Source organism: Hevea brasiliensis, unplaced genomic scaffold (assembly GCF_030052815.1).
Source record: "Hevea brasiliensis isolate MT/VB/25A 57/8 unplaced genomic scaffold, ASM3005281v1 Scaf7, whole genome shotgun sequence".
Taxonomy (NCBI): Eukaryota; Viridiplantae; Streptophyta; class Magnoliopsida; order Malpighiales; family Euphorbiaceae; genus Hevea; species Hevea brasiliensis.
In genome coordinates, this window is record NW_026615250.1 from 1,314,329 (window position 1) to 1,333,735 (window position 19,407).

The 19,407-nt window shown below is 31.2% G+C and overlaps 2 protein-coding genes and 1 non-coding gene across 7 annotated transcripts; all 3 read right to left on the reverse strand.

The window, feature by feature from the left end:
• Positions 1–1,650: 1,650 nt before the first annotated feature.
• On the reverse strand, positions 1,651–5,857 carry LOC110660362 (uncharacterized). Its single transcript, XR_009147040.1, has 7 exons — positions 5,583–5,857; positions 3,492–3,586; positions 3,275–3,354; positions 3,127–3,182; positions 2,897–3,009; positions 2,133–2,194; positions 1,651–1,948 (listed from the first exon to the last, which is right to left on the reverse strand). It is a non-coding gene; the product is annotated as an uncharacterized LOC110660362 (transcript).
• A 676-nt stretch (positions 5,858–6,533) lies between these two features.
• Positions 6,534–9,920, reverse strand: LOC110643061 (amidase 1). Its single transcript, XM_058142727.1, is given in 7 exon segments — positions 6,534–7,143; positions 7,283–7,430; positions 7,732–7,914; positions 8,331–8,456; positions 8,541–8,665; positions 9,321–9,473; positions 9,752–9,920. Coding segments are annotated over 7 exon segments (1,266 nt in total). The 5' UTR covers positions 9,862–9,920; the 3' UTR covers positions 6,534–6,722.
• A 1,122-nt stretch (positions 9,921–11,042) lies between these two features.
• On the reverse strand, positions 11,043–19,337 carry LOC131177650 (uncharacterized). Of its 5 annotated transcripts, none has more exons than XM_058142728.1 (10): positions 19,084–19,337; positions 18,334–18,389; positions 18,104–18,216; positions 15,227–15,391; positions 14,616–14,710; positions 14,399–14,478; positions 14,254–14,309; positions 14,024–14,136; positions 11,802–11,863; positions 11,043–11,599 (listed from the first exon to the last, which is right to left on the reverse strand). In XM_058142728.1, the coding sequence occupies exons 4-10, from the start codon at positions 15,342–15,344 to the stop codon at positions 11,302–11,304; spliced, it is 822 nt and encodes a 273-aa protein (XP_057998711.1). In that variant the 5' UTR covers positions 15,345–15,391; positions 18,104–18,216; positions 18,334–18,389; positions 19,084–19,337; the 3' UTR covers positions 11,043–11,301. The 5 variants fall into 5 exon arrangements, with proteins under 5 accessions (XP_057998711.1, XP_057998713.1, XP_057998712.1 ...); XM_058142730.1 differs by having other exon boundaries at positions 18,104–18,220; XM_058142729.1 differs by lacking the exon at positions 18,334–18,389.
• Positions 19,338–19,407: the final 70 nt, after the last annotated feature.

The window sequence follows — 19,407 nt, forward strand, 5'->3', positions numbered from 1 at the left end:
ATAATAAACAAATTTTCAAATTTTTAAGATAGTTGTAATAAATAAATAAAAAATAACAAAATAAAAGATATATTGACATAAAATAAAAGATATATTTTATTTATAAAATAGAAGATATATTGAAATTACTAAATTCCATTAAACAAAATATTAACATAACAAATTTCTATGTAATAGTTATAATAAAAAAATTTTCAAATTTTTAAGATATTTACAATAAAAAAAATTCTTAACTTTGAATATTATACCACGGAAAAATTATTTATTATGTAGAAAAAAAAATTAAATCAATTTTATATTTTTACACTATTTAATTTAACTTATTGAATCATTATAAGAATGTGTTATTCAATTTTGCAAATTCAAGCTCATGCTTCGGTCATTATTTTTAATTTATATAACACTCTTAATTCATGTTTGAAAATACCAAATAAATTTGATTAAATAATTTTTAAACTTGTTAATATATTTCAACCTAAATTGCTTTAACATTTCCATTACTAAAACGACTCAATAAACAAAACAGTGTTTAATTTAATTAAGGTTAATTCCCTCTTCAAAAAAACTGATTTGATATTCAAACTCTTATAATTATTAATATATGTATTTTTTTTATTTTGAAAAATACATTAATCTATTTAAACCAGAGCTCATGATCAATGTGAATGCTGCTTGAATTTTTTTTTTTTTTTTATTTGTTGTGTCAATATGATTCTTGGTGTGTTAAAAATGGCCGTTAGTTTTTTCCTTCGGAACTCTCTAAAGTTGAGAATGCCTTTATTCCCAGATGATCTGAAAGCTGTTGGTGATCATCAAACTCTGCTGAAAGAACAATGTGATTTGAAAACTTTGCATGTGATGGACAGGTGCCTACTGCTCATATTTCAATATTCCAATCATGTAACGATGGTAATCCATGAAAGAACAATGCATCTAGTTCCAGATATTAACTTAATAAAATTTAATGTAACCTCAAAAAAGAGTTCACAACTCAAAGGGAACAGGGGGAGACAAGGCAAATGCCACAAAATGATAGTTATTAGTTAAACATTACTTCTACAACAGAACCTTGTACAACAATTACATGCGCAAAGCTCTGGCCATGATCCTATAATCTCCCTTTTTCTTCAAGGCTCTCCTTATTCTGAGGTATCCCTACTGTCTGCATGGCACCCCTAGATAACGATACTTCTTTCTTTTCGTGAATCGGATTGGCCCATGCTAATGACTTATTGGATACTCTTCTTCACAATTCCCTCAAGCATTCCATCATTCCCAAAACGACCTGAAATCATATCCAAGTTTTTTCCCTTTCAAAAATTTTATTAAAACATTAACCATTAATCGATAGGATACTCAAATTAGAACCATGTTGTCAAAGTAGTCAAGACTAGCTAAAGGTTTCTTTTTCAGTTCATTAAATTTCGATTAAAACTCGAACTCAATATATTATCATCAGAGACAACTCTAGTACCAGTGAGTTAAAGCTTATTGATAACTAAGGGTATATTTTTTAATCAAGCATAATTCAAACTTTGTTGTTTCACATTAGGAATGAAAGTTTTAATCAGCTTCATCAGAGTCGGCATCAAAGATAGAAATACAAAATTCCAGGTGGGTGTGAATTCACTACGTTCTCCTTCTGCAACCTCAATCAGTTTCATCAGAGTCGTCGTAAAAAATATACAAGTATGGGACTATTGGTGTGTGTTCACTATGTTCTACATCTGCAGCCTCACCAGTCAATCTAGGAGTGTTCCAACCCAACTACTGCATGTATACTTCATCATAGGCTTCAATGTTGAAACCTGAAGCAAGAAACAATTCCATCTCATTCACGAATCGTTCTGTTCTTGCTGCTAGAAAAGTCCTTGCTGCATCAGAGACTAGATTCTTGAACTCTCCTTGTTTTTTTTCAGGTGTTCTCATTGGATGAGATTGATCACCCCTGGCAAAAAGGAAAACAAGCTTTTGAGAAAGAGATATGTAAAATAATTAGCGTTATGCGCCAAACTTTAGTAGTCATCAAAAGAACTTAAAGAATGAGGAATCCAATTATTACAATCTAGAGTTCATTTTCATCATTAACTTGCACATGAATAAACAAAAGGTAGGATAAGTAAAGAAAACACCTTCTCAAGAATGAATCAACCACACCAAGCATATGGTGTACAATAATTTCAACATCCTCTTCCTGCAAGCAGGCAGGTCAGAAGATGAAAGTTAATCAATGATAGCCAACCAAAGCTAGAAGAAAGCTATATACATTAAATTAACATCCCAAATTATCAACAAACAAAAAAGAAAAAGAAAAAGAAAATCCAAAACAAAAACAGTGCAAGGCTTTTTGTAAACAGCATTACTATTATATGCATAAAGCCATAAACATTCTTCTATTTCCTGTATACACCGAAAAATACACAAAACCAAAACTTTAAATATTTATCCACATCCACAAAGTTTGAACTAGTGCCAAAGTAGCACATGAAAGAGTTGGAAGAGAATAATGCCTTTCAAACTCTGACATTAAAAAAAAATAGAAAATTGATCTGAATTCAATGGAGTAAAGTAGGAAAAGACATACTTGATGCAACATAATTGATGCTATGTATAGCTCTATATGACTAAAAAAAATGGTTTGAACAGTTTTTCACACGGTTATGCAGTCATCCACTAATGCCAGCTTAGTTATACAAGTTATTAATTTTGGTAAGATCTCCAATTTACCAGCAATGCAACTTTATTAATGGCATTTATCTGTTCTAATGAATAGAGTATCTTAATTTAATAATATAATCTCATATGTTAGAGCACCAAAATTCAGTGGGATGTCCAAGTTTGTATTTTGTAACAAGTAAAGGTCAAAGCATAGAAAAATCTCAATTAACAGATGGACCTGCAAAAGAGCCTGAATTTCTATTCTCAACCAACTTTGCAGCCACCGATTTGGTTGAAGATACTTACGGGACTTCCAATATCGCAATGCGTTAACTATATTGCTCAAGATACCTAACTGAACACAAATTTACTGAAAAACATACATAGGTATTGATTTTTTGGGAAATAGCATTAAAAGACAAATATCTGTTTAACAAAACAAGAATAAAATGGGAAGTAGTAGAGAACCTGATTCAATATAATAGCATTTTAATCTATACTTGTGAGCTTTTGAAAAGAAAGAACTGGAAAAAAAAAAAGGACATAAACTAAGTAAATAACCAATTTTAATATAGTGAAGGGTTGGAAGGGAAAACAAGAATATAGAAATAGGTACCTAAGCTCAAAATTGTCATTTATATACTGCATTTGGAATGAACTTCCATCATATCCATAAATTATTGAAAGGTTTTCTGTCTGCAGAATAGCCAAACAATACCGCCATTAACAACAAATTTTACACAGAGACAACAACCCTGTAATCAATAAGGTAAAACAGAAGGCCTGCATTGTTATGTGAAGCTAAAGTGAAACATAAGTGGAATAAAGCAAACCTTGCACAAAGGACATTTTACAGAACAAGGTGCATGAGAATGCTTGCCAGCAACTACTTTAGTCCAATGCAAAATGCAACTGTAACAAAATTTATCTGCAATACAGGAATGAGAGGAACAAATGACCCACCATCATCTTGTATCATTCCCCAACCCTCTCCCTCCCTCCCCCCGCCCCGCGCCCTCCTGCCCAACCCAAACATCACAAAAATATATATATACTCAACTCAACTAAACTAAGCCTTTATCCCAAAAATTTGGGGTCGGCTATATGGATTCGCTTTTTCCACTCTGAACAATTTTGGGTTAAATCCTCAGAAATGTGTAATGCTTCTAAGTCATGTTGTACTACTCTCCTCCAAGTCAATTTAGGTCTACCCCTTTTTTTCTTTCTATCCTCTAACCTAATGTGCTCTACTTATCTAACTGGAGCCTCCGTATGTCTACGCTTCACATGACCAAATCACCTCAATCTCCCTTCTCTCAACTTATCTTCAATTGGCACCACTCCTACCTTTTCTCTAATACTCTCATTACGGACTTTATCTAGTCTAGTATGGCCACTCATCCACCTTAACATTCTCATCTCTGCAACTCTTATTGGGAATCTTACGATCACATAAAACTCCCGTGGCACGTCTCCACTTCAACCATCCGGCTTTAATCCTATGACTAATATCCTTCTCACATCCCCCATCTACTTGAAGGACTGAGCCTAGATATTTAAAGTAATTACTTTGTAACAGTACCACTCCATTCAAACTAACTCCTTCCCTATCACCAGTTTGGCCTTCACTGAACTTGCAATGCATGTATTCTGTCTTCGTTCTACTTAACTTAAAACCCTTTGACTCTAGAGTACTTCTCCAAAGTTCTAGCTTTCTATTGACTCCTTTTCGTGTCTCATCTATCAGAACAATATCATCCGCAAACATCATGCATCAAGGAATACTCTCTTGTATATGTTTCGTCAGTTCATCTAAAACTAATGTAAAAAGGTAAGAGCTTATGGCTGATCCTTGGTGTAATCCAATTGAGATCGGAAAATCTCTTGTGTCCCCTCCCACTGTGCGCACAATAGTAGTTGCTCCTTCATACATATCTTTCAATACTTGTATGTACCTAATAGATACCCTCTTTTGTTCTAATACATTCCATAAGACCTCTCTTGGAACACTATCATAAGCCTTCTCCAAATCAATAAAAACCATGTGTAGTTCTTTCTTCACATTTCTATATTTCTCCATCAAGCTTCTAATGAGAAAGATCGCTTCCATAGTTGAACGACCGGGCATGAAACCAAATTGATTGAGAGAAATAGAAGTATCATGACGTAGTCGATGCTCCACAACTCTCTCCCACAACTTCATAGTATGGCTCATGAGTTTAATTCCCCTATAGTTTGAGCAACTCTGTATGTCTCCCTTATTTTTAAAAATAGGTACTAAAATACTCTTCCTCCATTCATCAGACATTTTCTTTGAGTTTAGAATCTTATTAAATAATTTAGTTAACCATGCCACTCCCATATCTCCCAAATACTTTTACACTTCAATTGGTATTTCATCGGGTCCACAGGCTTTACCCACTTTCATTCTCTTAAGTGCTTCCTTTACAAAGGTAATTGACCACTAAGGATACAAATATATACACAAAAATATATATATATATATATATATATATATATATATATATATATATATAAAAGCATGCACACACAAGCACTCATGGAAACACTGGTATCTGAAAAGCATTGCCAATACAAGCTCAAATGAGGCTTATACAGAATTATAGTAAAATTGCTCAAATACCCACATTTAGTATTGATTCGTAATGCACAATTACTATCATAAAGGTTTCGAATTGCTTTCTTTTCATATAATCCTTAACAATTCGTAAGCGCCTAATCACTACTAACTGAAATGAACACCGGAAATCAAGTAGAGGTTAAGCAACGAAAAGCACAAGAAGAAAGCTCTCATACAAATACCAAACGAGGAATTGGGTCAATAATAGACATATGAATTGTTAAGAAGAAGGAAAAATAAAAAGAAAGGGTAAGCCTTTTGAGAGAAAATCAAGACAACGTACGAAGACAGGAATCAAGATAGGATTCTTGAAGGAAGGGACCGAGACAGATGGGGCATGGATTGGAGTCCCGCGAAGAGGAAGAGTGATTCTCGTTGCTTTTAGCTTCATCTTGGTCCATTGTTTTTCTTGAACTCGCTAGATTTCTCCTTCCCACTCCAATACCAATTTCAACCATCCATGGAAATTATTATAAAATAAAAATTAATTAAATGTAAATATTTTTCATAAATATAAACATTTCTTTTAACATTTTACAATTTCAATCATAATTTTATTATTATTTAAAAAAAAGACTTAGAGTAGAGAATTGAGAAATTAGAACCTGGAATCGAAATATGCCAAATAAATTCTACATAGTTTAAAAAAAATTATGTCTGATGAACTTCACGTTGTTTAAAAAAAAATACTATATTGCATGAAAAATCATCCATCTCGCAAAAATATAGATTTACTTTATTTATTTATTTATTTAAAATTATAAATTTTTATAAATAGTAATTTATTTAATAACTTACTAATATATTTTTATTTGATATACCTTGAAAAAGTAAAATTCATTAATTTGAATAATAATTTAAAAATATGAGTTATTTAATTTTTAATAGAATAATGTAAGCAAAGAACATATTAAAAAAAAATTTTGACAAAATTTTTCTAAGTAAAACAAAATTTATTATTTTAATTATGTTAATTGTAATAGCTTAATTCATGTAAAAATAAAAAGTTAACATATCTTCATAAAACGAAAGATGTATAATTAAAATAAAAAATTTTATTTAATTTTTTTTAATATATCATCTACTCATCTTACTTCATTAAAAATTAAATAATTCATGTTATTAAATTTTTTTGGAACTAATAAATTTTATTTTTTTAATATATATTAAATTGGATAAATTAATAAATAAGTTATTACTTGTAATTTAAAATAAATAATAAAATAATAAGTCTATTTTTATTTCACAGAGGGAGTAATATAAATATAATTATAGTAATATGTTTTATTTAATTTTTTAATATACTCTTCCTAATGTATCATTCAATCATATTACCCTATTAAAAATTAAATAATTTATGTTACTAAATTTTTCTTGAAATTAATAAATTTTATTTTTAACTCAACTCAACTCAACTAAGCCTTTATCCCAAAAATTTGGGGTCGACTATATGTATTCGCTTTCTCCACTCTAAACGCTTTTGGGTTAAATCCTCAGAAATTTGTAATACTTCTAGATCATATTGTACTACTCTCCTCCAAGTCAATTTAGGTCTACCCCTTTTTTTCTTTCTATCCTCTAACCTAATATGCTCTACTTGTCTAACTGGAGCATCCGTATGTCTACGCTTCACATGACCAAACCACCTTAATCTCCCTTCTCTCAACTTATCCTCAATTGGTACCACTCCTACCTTTTCTCTAATACTCTCATTACGGACTTTATCTAGTCTAGTATGGCCACTCATCCACCTTAACATTCTCATCTCTGCAACTCTTATCTTAGACGCATACGACTCCTTCAATGCCCAACACTCACTACCATGGTTATTCTTGAATTCATACCTACGCTTCAAATAGAAAATAAATCCAATCAGATCTAGCAGATACATTCTCTCGTCTGGCACAACCATAAGGAAAATGATAATTATCATTCAGGTTCATAGATAAATCAATTCAGAAAAAATTAGGAAATGTTTTACACCTTTGAAGCAAACGCATGGCACTTGAGAGGGCTGCCAAGGATGCTATACCATAGTCTTGCTTTTTGATTTCTTTACTAATAAAATGACTCAAACTTGGAACTTTGTTCTCAACATAGTCCCCAAGGATTAAATGCTTCACAACATCACCTGCAATATCAAATGTAAGAATCGATACATATGAACAAACTGATGCAGATGCGATAATGCATTATGATAGGACACCAAAAGGAATGAAACAGTACCAGGAAACATTTCCATCAAGCCCAGTTGCATCTTCCTGTTGTATGTTCTAACAGACAAATGTCCAAACAACTACCATATTTATCTTGATGCTACTATTTTCCATTCAGTCCATTACAGAGAATAAAAGTATCCTTCATATACTATGGAATCAGGATGCAATTTCTAAATTCCTGCCTTAGAACTTGAAAGATAAAAGAAAACTGACCCCCAAATAACTTCTCCACTGATTTAACAAGAACTTGACTAACTCGATTATTCGGAATGCTTGAAAGCTTAAAACAGTCTTCTGCAATAAATATCTGCCTTGCTCTAACCAGATCCACATCAGGCAATTGAAGTAGAATGCGAGCAACTCGATTCAAAATCACTGGATCCCTAGCAAACCATCCTGGATGCAGAATCAATGCCAAAAGAATGAATCACCAAGTTAAAGCACTCAGAATTATTTAATTCTCGTGCAACTCTATCCAGTTGATTGGTAGAATAAACAAATAGAACAGACAAACTGTCCCAATATCATTAAATAAAGCAACAGAGATTAGTAGCGTGTTGGTGCATTGTCGTGAATATTGAAGAAATGATGCTATTGATCAGGGAATACATAAAAATTTCAGGTTCAATGATCTATAAAAATACTCAAGTGTCCTGTCCACCCATAATTCAGAAGTTGCAGATGCTGCTTTGAACATGAATGTAGAATGAATAAAGATACAAAGAAACCCACACAATAATTTGACCACCAGTTGGTTTATTTGGTCCAATAAATTCGTTCAAAATGAAGCCATAACAATGCTGGTTCCTTACCCTCAGTATCAAAACTCTGTGCCATGGGAATAACTCCAGCAGTAGAAACAGCATCATGTGAAGATCGAAACCCCAAAATGCTGCAATATGACGCTGGAACTCTTACACTACCTCAAGTGTCAGTTCCTGCAGCCAAAATAATCTTTTTACTTTGATTGAGTTATGATAAACCAAGGCATATGAAAAATCAATCTAGAGTAGAATATTCACCTAAGGAGAAGTCTACAAGCTTTGCACCTACTGCAACAGCAGACCCACTGGAAGATCCTCCAGGTACACGATCTGGAGCACAAGGATTTGTAGGTGTGCCATAATGTTTATTTTCCCCATTTAGACTGCCTCAAAACACAATTATTCAGTTACATAAGAAACAAGTATGACGTGAATGTTCAGGGAAGTTTTATCATGCAAAAGACGAACCACCTTGAAAAAATGCAGGATGAATAATTAGAATTTAAATGGCACATCAGATTTGATATCAAATTAAACTAATGTCACACCATTTATATATATTCAACATTTTCACGGGCTTGCAATGCAATTTTGATTCAAGAATCACTCAAAAAGAGATGTCATCACTTCACATGCTCATTTACTGAAGTACATTGCATGCAGAATCTTAGCACAACAAATAATAAAAGAACTAAAAACAAGGGCGCAAACTGATTTTAGTTCATGACATTTGTTTAATTACAAGTAAGACAATAGCTAACAAATGAAAGAACTTTAAGGTCTCATGAAATTTTTACTCTATGAAATTTTTAATCTACTCACTGCTCTTATTCAATTTGTCTGAGAAATGGTTCACAATTAAAAAATAAATAAATAAATAAACCCTCTGCCTCTGAGTATTTAAGAACAACACTTGTTTACCAATGAACTTCAATGGTGCCTACACTTATGAGATCTAGAGTTCCAAAAGGTTGGAAGAAAATCAATAAAAATTAAAATTGAAAATAAAAAAGAGCAGGACCTGTTTCACATTCTCACCTATATGCCATTTCATCCATGACAGTTTTACCAACACATGTGGCTCCTCCTCTCAAGATAGCCAAAACAGCCGGAGGAGTAGATTTAGCAGCTGAATGGGTCCTTGCCCAGTCCGGATTGCCAAACCCAGTCACAAATCCATTCACATCGAAACTAATCCAAAAGTTCAACCCACAAAGGTAAACTAAACGTTAAAACACAATAAGATGCAGATTGAAAAGATAAATAAATAAAAAGGAAAGCAAAATTTTTATTCCAATTCCAATTCGAACCAAACCCAGTATCATCAAGAACTGGCAGATGAGCCCAAAACAGGCATGAAAACGAGCATCGTCATTGAAAATATTCATGAATTCACTATAAAATAAGAGACGAATATTGAAGGAAACGAAAAAGAAACCAAGAAAAAAAATTGAATTGAAGAGACTGACATATCTTTAACCGCAAAGGTAAGACCATTTAAGGGAAGTTCATGAGATGAAGAAATCGGTTTGAGCACGAATTTCTCCATGAAAGCTCCATAATCCGAGCTTCTTGCCATGTTTGTTACTGCTCAGTGTGATTGTAGCCTCTGCCCCAAGTCCCAACGTTCTTAAACCGAAAAAGGACATTGGCCCCATAAATCAAACAACTGTATGCTGATGACCTTTTTGGCCATCTAATTTGGCTGCTTTAGTTGGCTTTATGGAGGGCAACGAGGGAATTTCAATATTTCCGTTCTATTTATCCATTGGGGTGTTTGGTTTACCTGTTGGATTCAGTTGATAGCTGATAGACACCCAAACAGGTAAATTGTGGTGTTTGGCAAGCTTAAAAAAATACAGCTGATAGCTGATGGGCAACTGATATAATACCCATCAGCTGCAGTTTGTATCAGCTCTATTTTTAGAAATTTCATCACCGATAATGATCTGGTTTTATTTTTTATTTTGACCATATTATCCTTTTTTATTTAACTTGAAAATTAATATTATTAATATTTTTATTTTTTTATTTATAATTTTAATATTTTAATTAATATATTTCAACTTTGTTAAAATATTTTTTATTAATAACATAAAATATAAAATATTTATTTATATCCAAAAACTTAAAATTAATTATAAATTTTTCTATTAACAATAATAATTATTTTATTATTTTATCTATATTTTTAAAATTATTTAATTATCTTAAAAAAATAATTATTTTCTTATTTCAATAATAAAATAAATGATATAATATAAAAGATTAATAATTATATATTTATTTAAATAATATAATATATTAATTTAATAATTATATATTTAATTTAATAATAAAATAAATAATATAATGTAATAAATTTATAATTTTATATTTATTTAAATAATAAAATAAATTATATGATATATACCCTTATTAGTCATTTCACATATTAACAGCAACAGTTAAATATAATTTTACCAAACATTTAATATAAAGCATAATTATCATCACTATCACTTGATATGACTATGTACTTATGCCTATCAGTTGTATTCAACAGTTAATCCAAACAGGCCCTTAATCAGTTAATCCTTCAGCAGCAGTGTGATTGGATAGAAAAATAACATGAAATAAAACTTTTTTATAATTAATTTTTGAATCATATCTAAATTTTTCCCCTTTCAAAAATTTTATTAAAACATTAACCATTAAATTGATCGAAATTGAATCGATAAGACACTGAAATTAAATCCATGTTGTCAAAGTAGTCAAGACTAGCTAAAGGTTTCTTTTTCAGTTCATCAAGTTTCGATTAAAACTCTAACTCAATACTTTATCATTAGAGACAATTCTAGTATCCGTGAGTTAAAACTTATTGATAACTAAAGGTATATTTTTTAATCAAGCATAATTCAAACTTTGTTGTTCCACATTATGAATGAAACTTTTAATCAGCTTCATCAGAGTCGTCATCAAAGACAGAAATGCGGGATTCCAGGTGGGTGTGAATTCACTACGTTCTCCTTCTGCAGCCTCAATCAGTTTCATCAGAGTCGTCGTCAAAAATATACAAGTATGGGACTATTGGTGTGTGTTCACTATGTTCTACATCTGCACCCTCACCAGTCAATCTAGGAGTGTTCCAACCCAACTGCTGCATGTATACTTCATCATAGGCTTCAATGTTTAAACCTGAAGCAAGAAACAATTCCAACTCATTCACGAATCGTTCTGTTCTTGCTGCTAGAAAAGGCCTTGCTGCATCAGAGACTAGATTCTTGAACTCTACTTGTTTTGTTTCAGGTGTTCTCATCTGATGAGATTGATCACCCCTGGCAAAAAGGAAAGCAAGCTTTTGAGAAAGAGAAATGTATAATAATAGAGATATGTAAAATAATTAGAGATATGCGCCAAACTTTCATACTCATCAAAAGAACTTAAAGAATGAGGAATCCAATTGTTACAATCTAGAGTTCATTTTCATCGTTAAGTTGCACATGAATAAACAAAAGGTGGGATAAGTAAAGAAAATACCTTCTCAAGAATGAATCAACCACACCAAGTATATGGTGTACAATAATTTCAACATCCTCTTCCTGCATGCAAGCATGTCAGAAGATGAAAGTTTGTCAATAATAGCCAACCAGAGCTAAAAGATAGCTATAGGCATTAAATTAACATCCCAAATTATGAACCAAAAAAAAAAAAAGAAAATCCAAAACAAAAACAGTGCAAGGTTTTTTGTAAACAGCATTACTTTTATATGCATAAAGCCATAAACATTCTTCTATTTATATGCATAAAGCCATAAACATTCTTCTATTTCCTGCATACATTAAAAAATACGCAAAACCAAAACTTTAAATATTTATCCACATCCACAAAGTTTGAATCAATGCCAAAGTAGCACATGAAAGAGTTAGAAGAGAATAATGCCTTTCAAACTCTACTCAACTCAACTCAACTAAGCCTTTATTCGAAAAATTTGGAGTCGACTATATGAATTCTCTTTCTCTACTCTAAACGATTTTGGATTAAATCCTCGGAAATGTGTAATGCTTCTAGGTCATATTGTACTACTCTCCTCCAAGTCAGTTTAGGTCTACTTCTTCTTTTCTTTCTATCCTCTACCCTAATGTGCTCTACTTGTCTAACTGGAATCTCCGTATATCTACACTTCACATGATCAAATCACCTCAATCTCCCTTCTCTCAACTTATCCTCAATTAGTACCACTCCTACCTTTTCTCTAATACTCTCATTACGAACTTTATCTAATCTAATATAGCCACTCATTCACCTTAACATTCTCATCTCCACAACTCTTATCTTAGACACATACGACTCCTTCAGTGCCCAACACTCACTACCATATAACATGGCCGATCGTATGGTTATACGATAAAATTTTTCTTTCAACTTATTGGGAATCTTGCGATCACATAAAACTCCCATGATACGTCTCCACTTCAATCATCCGGCTTTAATCCTATGACTAACATTCTCCTCACATCCCCCATCTACTTGAAGGACTGAGCCGAGATATTTAAAGTGATTACTTTGGGATAGTATCACTCCATCCAAACTAACTCCTTCCCTATCACCAGTTCGGCCTTCACTGAACTTGCAATGCATGTCTTCTGTCTTCGTTCTACTTAATTTAAAGCCCTTTGACTCTAGAGTACTTCTTCAAAGCTCTAATTTTCTATTAACTCATTTTTGCATCTCATCTATCAGAACTATATCATCCGCAAACATCATGCACCAACAAATACTCTCTTGTATATGTTTCGTTAATTCATCTAAAACTAATGTAAAAAGGTAAGAACTTACAGCTGAACCTTAGTGTAATCCAACTGAGATAGGAAAATCTCGTGTTCCCTCCCACTATGCGCACAATAGTAATTGCTCCTTCATACATGTCTTTCAACACTTGTATGTACCTAATAAATACCTCCTTTTATTCTAACACTCTCCATAAGACATCTCTTGGAACACTATCATAAGCCTTCTCCAAATCGATAAAAACCATTTGTAAATCTTTCCTCGCATCTCTATATTTCTCCATCAAACTTCTAATGAGAAAGATCGATTCCATAGTTGAACGACCAGGCATTAAGCCAAATTGATTGGGAGAGATAAAAGTATCATGACGTAGTCGATGTTCAACAACTCTCTCCCATAACTTCATAATATGGCTCGTGAGTTTAATTCCCCTATAGTTTGAGTAACTCTGTATATCTCCCTTATTTTTAAAAATAGGTACTAAAATACTTCTCCTCCATTCATCAGGCATTTTCTTTGAATTTAAAATCTTATTAAACAATTTAGTTAACCATGCCACTCCCATATCTCCCAAACACTTCAATGCCTTTCAAACTCTGACATTAAAAAAAATAGAGAACTGGTCTGAATTCAATGGAGTAAAGTAGGAAAAGACATAGTTGATGCGGCATAATTGATGCTGTGTAGCTCCATATGACTAAAAATTTTACGATTTGAACAGTTTTTCACATGGTTATGTAGTCATCCACTAATGCCAGCTTAGTTATACAAATTATTAATTTTGGTAGGATCTCCAATTTACCAGCAATTCAACGTTATTAATAATATTTATCTGCTCTAATGAATAGAGTATCTTAATTTAATAATATAATCTCATATGTTAGAGCACCAAATTTCAGTGGGATGTCCAAGTTTATATTTTGTAATAAGTAAAGGTCAAAGCATAGAAAAATCTCAATTAACAGATGGACCTGCAAAAGAGCCTGAATTTCTCTTCTCAACCAACTTTGCAGCCACCGATTTGGTTGAAGATACTTACGGGACTTCCAATATCGCAATATGTTAACTACATTGCTCAAGATACCTGACTGAACACAAATTTACTGAAAAACATATATAGGTATTGATTTGTTGGGAAATAGCATTAAAAAACAAATATCAATTTAACAAAACAAGAATAAAATGGGAAGTAGTAGAGAACCTGGTTCAGTATAATAGCATTTTAATCTATACTTGTGAGCTTTTGAAAAGAAAGAACTGGAAAAAAAAGGAGAAGTAAACTAAGTAAACCGATTTTAATATAGTGAAGGTTTGAAAGGGAAAAACAAGAATATAGAAATAGGTACCTAAGCTCAAAACTATCATTTATATACTGCCTTTGGAATGAACTTCCATCGTATCCATAAATTATTGAAAGGTTTTCTGTCTGCAGAATAGTCAAACAATACCGTCATTAACAACAAATTTTACACAGAGACATCATTCCTGTAATCAATAAGGCAAAGCAAAAGGCCTGCATTGTTATGTGAAGCTAAAGTGAAACATAAGTGGAACAAAGCAAACCTTGCACAAAGGACATTTTACAGAAGAAGGTGCAGGAGAATGCTTGCCAGCAACTACTTTAGTCCAATTCAAAATGCAACTGTAACAAAATTTATCTGCAATACAGGAATAAGAGGAACAAATGACCCACTATCATCTTGCATCATTCCCCAACCCTCTCTACCCCCGCCCACAAACCCAACAGCTCCCCCCCAACCCCAACACCACAAAAATATATATGTACAGAAAGCATGCACGCACAAGCACTCATGAACACACTGGTAACTGAAAAGCTTTGCCAATACAAGCTCAAATGAGGTTTGTACAGAATTGTAGTAAAATTGCTCAAATACCCACATTTAGTATTGATTCATAATGCACAATTACTATCATAAAGGTTTCAAATTGCTTTCTTTTCATATAATCCTTAACAATTCTTAAGCGCCTAATCACTACTAACCGAAATGAACACCAGAAATCAAGTGGAGGTTAAACAACAAAAAGCACAAGAAGAGAGCTTTCATACAAATACCAAACAAGGAATTGGGTCAATAATAGACATATGAATTGTTAAGAAGAAGGAAAAACAAAAAGAAAATGTACGATTTTTGAGAGAAATCAAGACAACGTACGGAAACAGGAATCAAGATAGGATTCTTGAAGGAAGGGACCGAGGCAGATGGGGCATGGATTGGAGTCCCGCGAAGAGGAAGAGTGATTCTCGTTGCTTTTAGCTTCATCTTGGTCCATTGTTTTTCTTGAACTCGCTAGATTTCTCCTTCCCACTCCAATGGCGACTTCAACCATCCATGGAAATTATTATAAAATAAAAATTAATTAAATGTAAATATTTTTAATAAATATAAACATTGCTTTTAACATTTTACAATTTCAATCATAATTTTATTATTTATTTTTCAAAAAGGGACTTAGAGCAGAGAATTGAGAAAGTAGAACCTGAAATCAAAATATGCCAAATAAATTCTACATAGTTTAAAAGAAATTACGTCAGATGAGCTTCACATTGTTTAAAAAAAAATACTATGTGACATAAATAGTAATTTATTTAATAACTTACTAATATATTTTTATTTGATATACATTGAAAAAGTAAAATTCATTAATTTGAATAATAATTTAGAAATATGAGTTATTTAATTTTTAATAGAATAATGTAAATAAAGAACATATTAAAAAAAATTCACAAAATTTTTCTAAGTAAAACAAAATTTATTATTTTAATTATGTTAATTATAATAGCTTAATTTATGTAAAAATAAAAAGTAAGCAAATCTTTATAAGATGAAAGATGTGTAATTAAAATAAAAAATTTTATTTAATCTTTTTTTAACATATCATCCACTCATATTACTCAATTAAAAATTAAATAATTTATGTTATTAAATTTTTTTCAGAACTAACAAATTTTATTTTTTTAATATATATTAAATTGGATAAGTTAGCAAATAAGTTACTACTTATAATTTAAAATAAATAAAAAATAATAATAAGTCTACTTTTATTTAACAGATGGAGTAATATAAATATAATTAAAGTAATAAATTTTATTTAATTTTTTAATATACTCTTCCCAATATATCATTCATTCATATTACCCCATTAAAAATTAAATAATTTATGTTACTAAATTTTTTTTGAAACTAATAAATTTTATTTTTTTTAATACATATCAAATTGGATAAGTTGATAAATAAATTATTACTTATAATTTAAAATAAATAAAAATAATAATAAGTCTATTTTTATTTAACGGATGGAGTAATATAAATATAATTAAAGTAACAAACTTTATTTAATTTTTTAATATACTCTCTATTCATATTGATTTATTAAAAATTAAATAAATTATAGTATTAAATTATTTTTAAAATTAATAAATTTTATTTTTCAATGCAAATTAAATAGAGACATAATAATAAATTAATAAATAAATTACTATTTTAAGATAAAAAGTGACCTATAATTTAAAATAGATGAAAAGAAAAAGTAAATTTATATTATATTTGTAATAAATTAAGAAATAAATTATTATTTTTATTAATATTATAATCGTCTTTAATATGTGAAATCTTGAATTTAAATTTTAATTATAAAAATAATATAAAAATAATAAAATAAATATCTTTCAATTTTTTTCATGGTAGGAATGGAATTGACATCTCTATTTAGCGGTTCTATAATTTTCTCTAAAATTAAATTGTAAAATCATAAAATTAAGCTTCAATCAAAACTAAATTAAATTTCAATCATTCAATTTAATGATGAACCAAAAGAAAAATAAATGAATAACAAATTGCATCAACTTAGATTAACCAAAGACTTACATTTCTATATAATGATTCATACTAATGAAAACAAAGAGTAATTTAAGAGAGAGAGAAATAATAATTATTTAGGAGATTGGAATCAAATATATTATCTAAGAGCATGAGTAATATTCATTCCAATATTTTATATGCCATTTCTGGGAAAAAAAACTTGTGTCAAACTATGGGCTTTAATTAATTTGAAGAACTAGGAAACTGCCACCTCCAACTAAGTTGATGATCTTTGACGAATACATAAACTTAGTGAAGTGATTAGTGAAAATTCTATTGGCAGTTCCAAATTCCGTAGCATTATTACATGAATCCATCTTTTGAAGACTAATTTCAGATCATTAAAAAAAAAAAAGGCCTTGTAGCAATGCATATAAAAGAAGAACATCTTAAAGCAGTTCTTATCACCCCATATTTTTGTTCTCATCTCTACCACCAAAGGAAAAAAAAAAAAAAAGAAGCCACACAATTTCATTGTAATGGCTTGCAAACAGGAATCATTTTGAAGCATTAACCAAAATGACCCACCCACCAAGAAAAATTTAGCATCAGTACAATTTATTTCCCCATTTCTTTAATCTCCCCCCGCCCCTCTTATTCTTCTCACTTTCTCTCTTCTAATTTCTGTTTTATTTTATATGTATGTAAAGGGAGATAAGGAGAGAGCAATTTTTCCTTCTTCTCATATTCTGATAAAAACACACAAAACCAAAACTTTAAATATTTATCCACATCCACAAAGTTTGAACTAGTGCCAAAATAGCACACAAAAGAGTAGGCAGGGAATAATGCCTTTCAAACTCTGACATTAAAAAAAAAAAAGGAAAAAGAAAATTGATCTGAATTCAATGGAGTAAAGTAGGAAAAGACATTAGTTGATGCTACGTGCAGCTCCATATGACTAAAGACTATATGGTTTGAACAGTTTTTCACACGGTTATGCAGCCATCCACTAATGCCAGCTTAGTTATACAAGTTATTAATTTTAGTAAGATCTCCAATCTACCAGCAATGCAACATTATTAATGGCATTTATCTGCTCTAATGCATAGAGTATATAATTTGAATTATATAGTATCATATGATAGAGCACCAAATTTCAGTGGGATGTCCAAGTTTGTAATAAGTACAAGGGCAAAGCATAGAAAAATCTCATATTAACAGACGGACCTGCCAAAGAGCCTGAATTTCTCTTCTCAACCAACTTTGCAGCCACCAATTTGGTTGAAGATACTTGCGGGACTTCCAATATTGCAATGCATTAACTATATTGCTCAAGATACCTGACTGACCACAAAATTTAGTGAAAAACATACAAGGTATTGATTTGTTGGGAAATAGCATTAAACAACAAATGTCAGTTTAACAAACCAAGAATAAAAGGGGAAGTAGCAGAAAACCTGATTCAGTATAATAGCAATTTAATCTATATTTGTGAGCTTTTGCAAAGAAAGAACTGAAAAAAAAGGGAAGTAAACTAAGTAAATAACCGATTTTAATAAAGTGAAGAGACTTGGAAGGGAAACAACAATATAGAAATAGGTATCTAAGATCAAAATTTTCGTTTAAATACTGCCTTTGGAATAAACTTTCATCATATCCATAAATTATTGAAAGATTTTCTGTCAGCAGAACAATCAAAAAATACCGCCATTAATAACAAATTTTACAGAGACATCATTCCTGTAATCAATATGGCAAAACAAATGGCCTGAATTGTCATGTGAAGCTAAAGTAAAACATAAGTGGAATAAAGCAAACCTTGCACAAGGGACATTCTACAGAAGAAGGGGCACCAGAATGCTTGCCAACAACTACTTTAGTCCCATGCAAAATGCACAACTTAAATAAGGTTTATACAGAATTATAGCAAAATTGCTCAAAAACCCACATTTAGGATCGATTCATAACGCACAATTACTATCCTAAGGGTTTCAAATTGCTCTCTGTTACCTATAATTGTTAACAATTCTTAAGCACCTAATCACTACCACTCATATAATTTTTAAGCAACGAAAAGCACAACAAGAGAGCTCTCATACAAATACCAAACAAGGAATTGGGTCAATAATAGACATATAAATTGTTAACAAGAAGGAATAACAAAAAGAACAAAGTAAGGTTTTTGAGAGAAAACTACAAGAACTTACGGAAACAGGAATCGAGTTATGATTCTCTAAGGAAAGGACCGACGTAGATGGGGCATGGATTGGAATCCCGTGAAGACGAAGAGTGACTCTCGTTGCTTTTAGCTTTATCTTGGTCCATTGTTTTCCTTGAATTCGCTAGATTTCTAGTTCCCACTTCAATGACGACTTCAACCTAGATCCGGCCACACGTGCAGAGGACCTGATCGGACCGCTTATGGTTCTCCCCAGTGAATTTGAATCGGAACCAACCAGCTCGAATCAGTGACTTCAATCCGATTCTGGTTCGATTATTTGAAAAAGAAGTCTAAATGTAAATATTTTTAA

Bases quoted from the DNA above. Each gene is read 5' to 3' on its own strand.
- LOC131177650 (XM_058142729.1), bottom strand. From the start codon at position 15,344: ATGGACCAAGATGAAGCTAAAAGCAACGAGAATCACTCTTCCTCTTCG. The intron at 14,711-15,226 runs GTACGTTGTCTT...CCTGTATTGCAG, and splicing joins CTATCTTGATTCCTGTTTCC to ATAAATTTTGTTACAGTTGC. The intron at 11,600-11,801 runs GTATTTTCTTTA...CCTTTTTGCCAG, and splicing joins GTTGATTCATTCTTGAGAAG to GGGTGATCAATCTCATCAGA.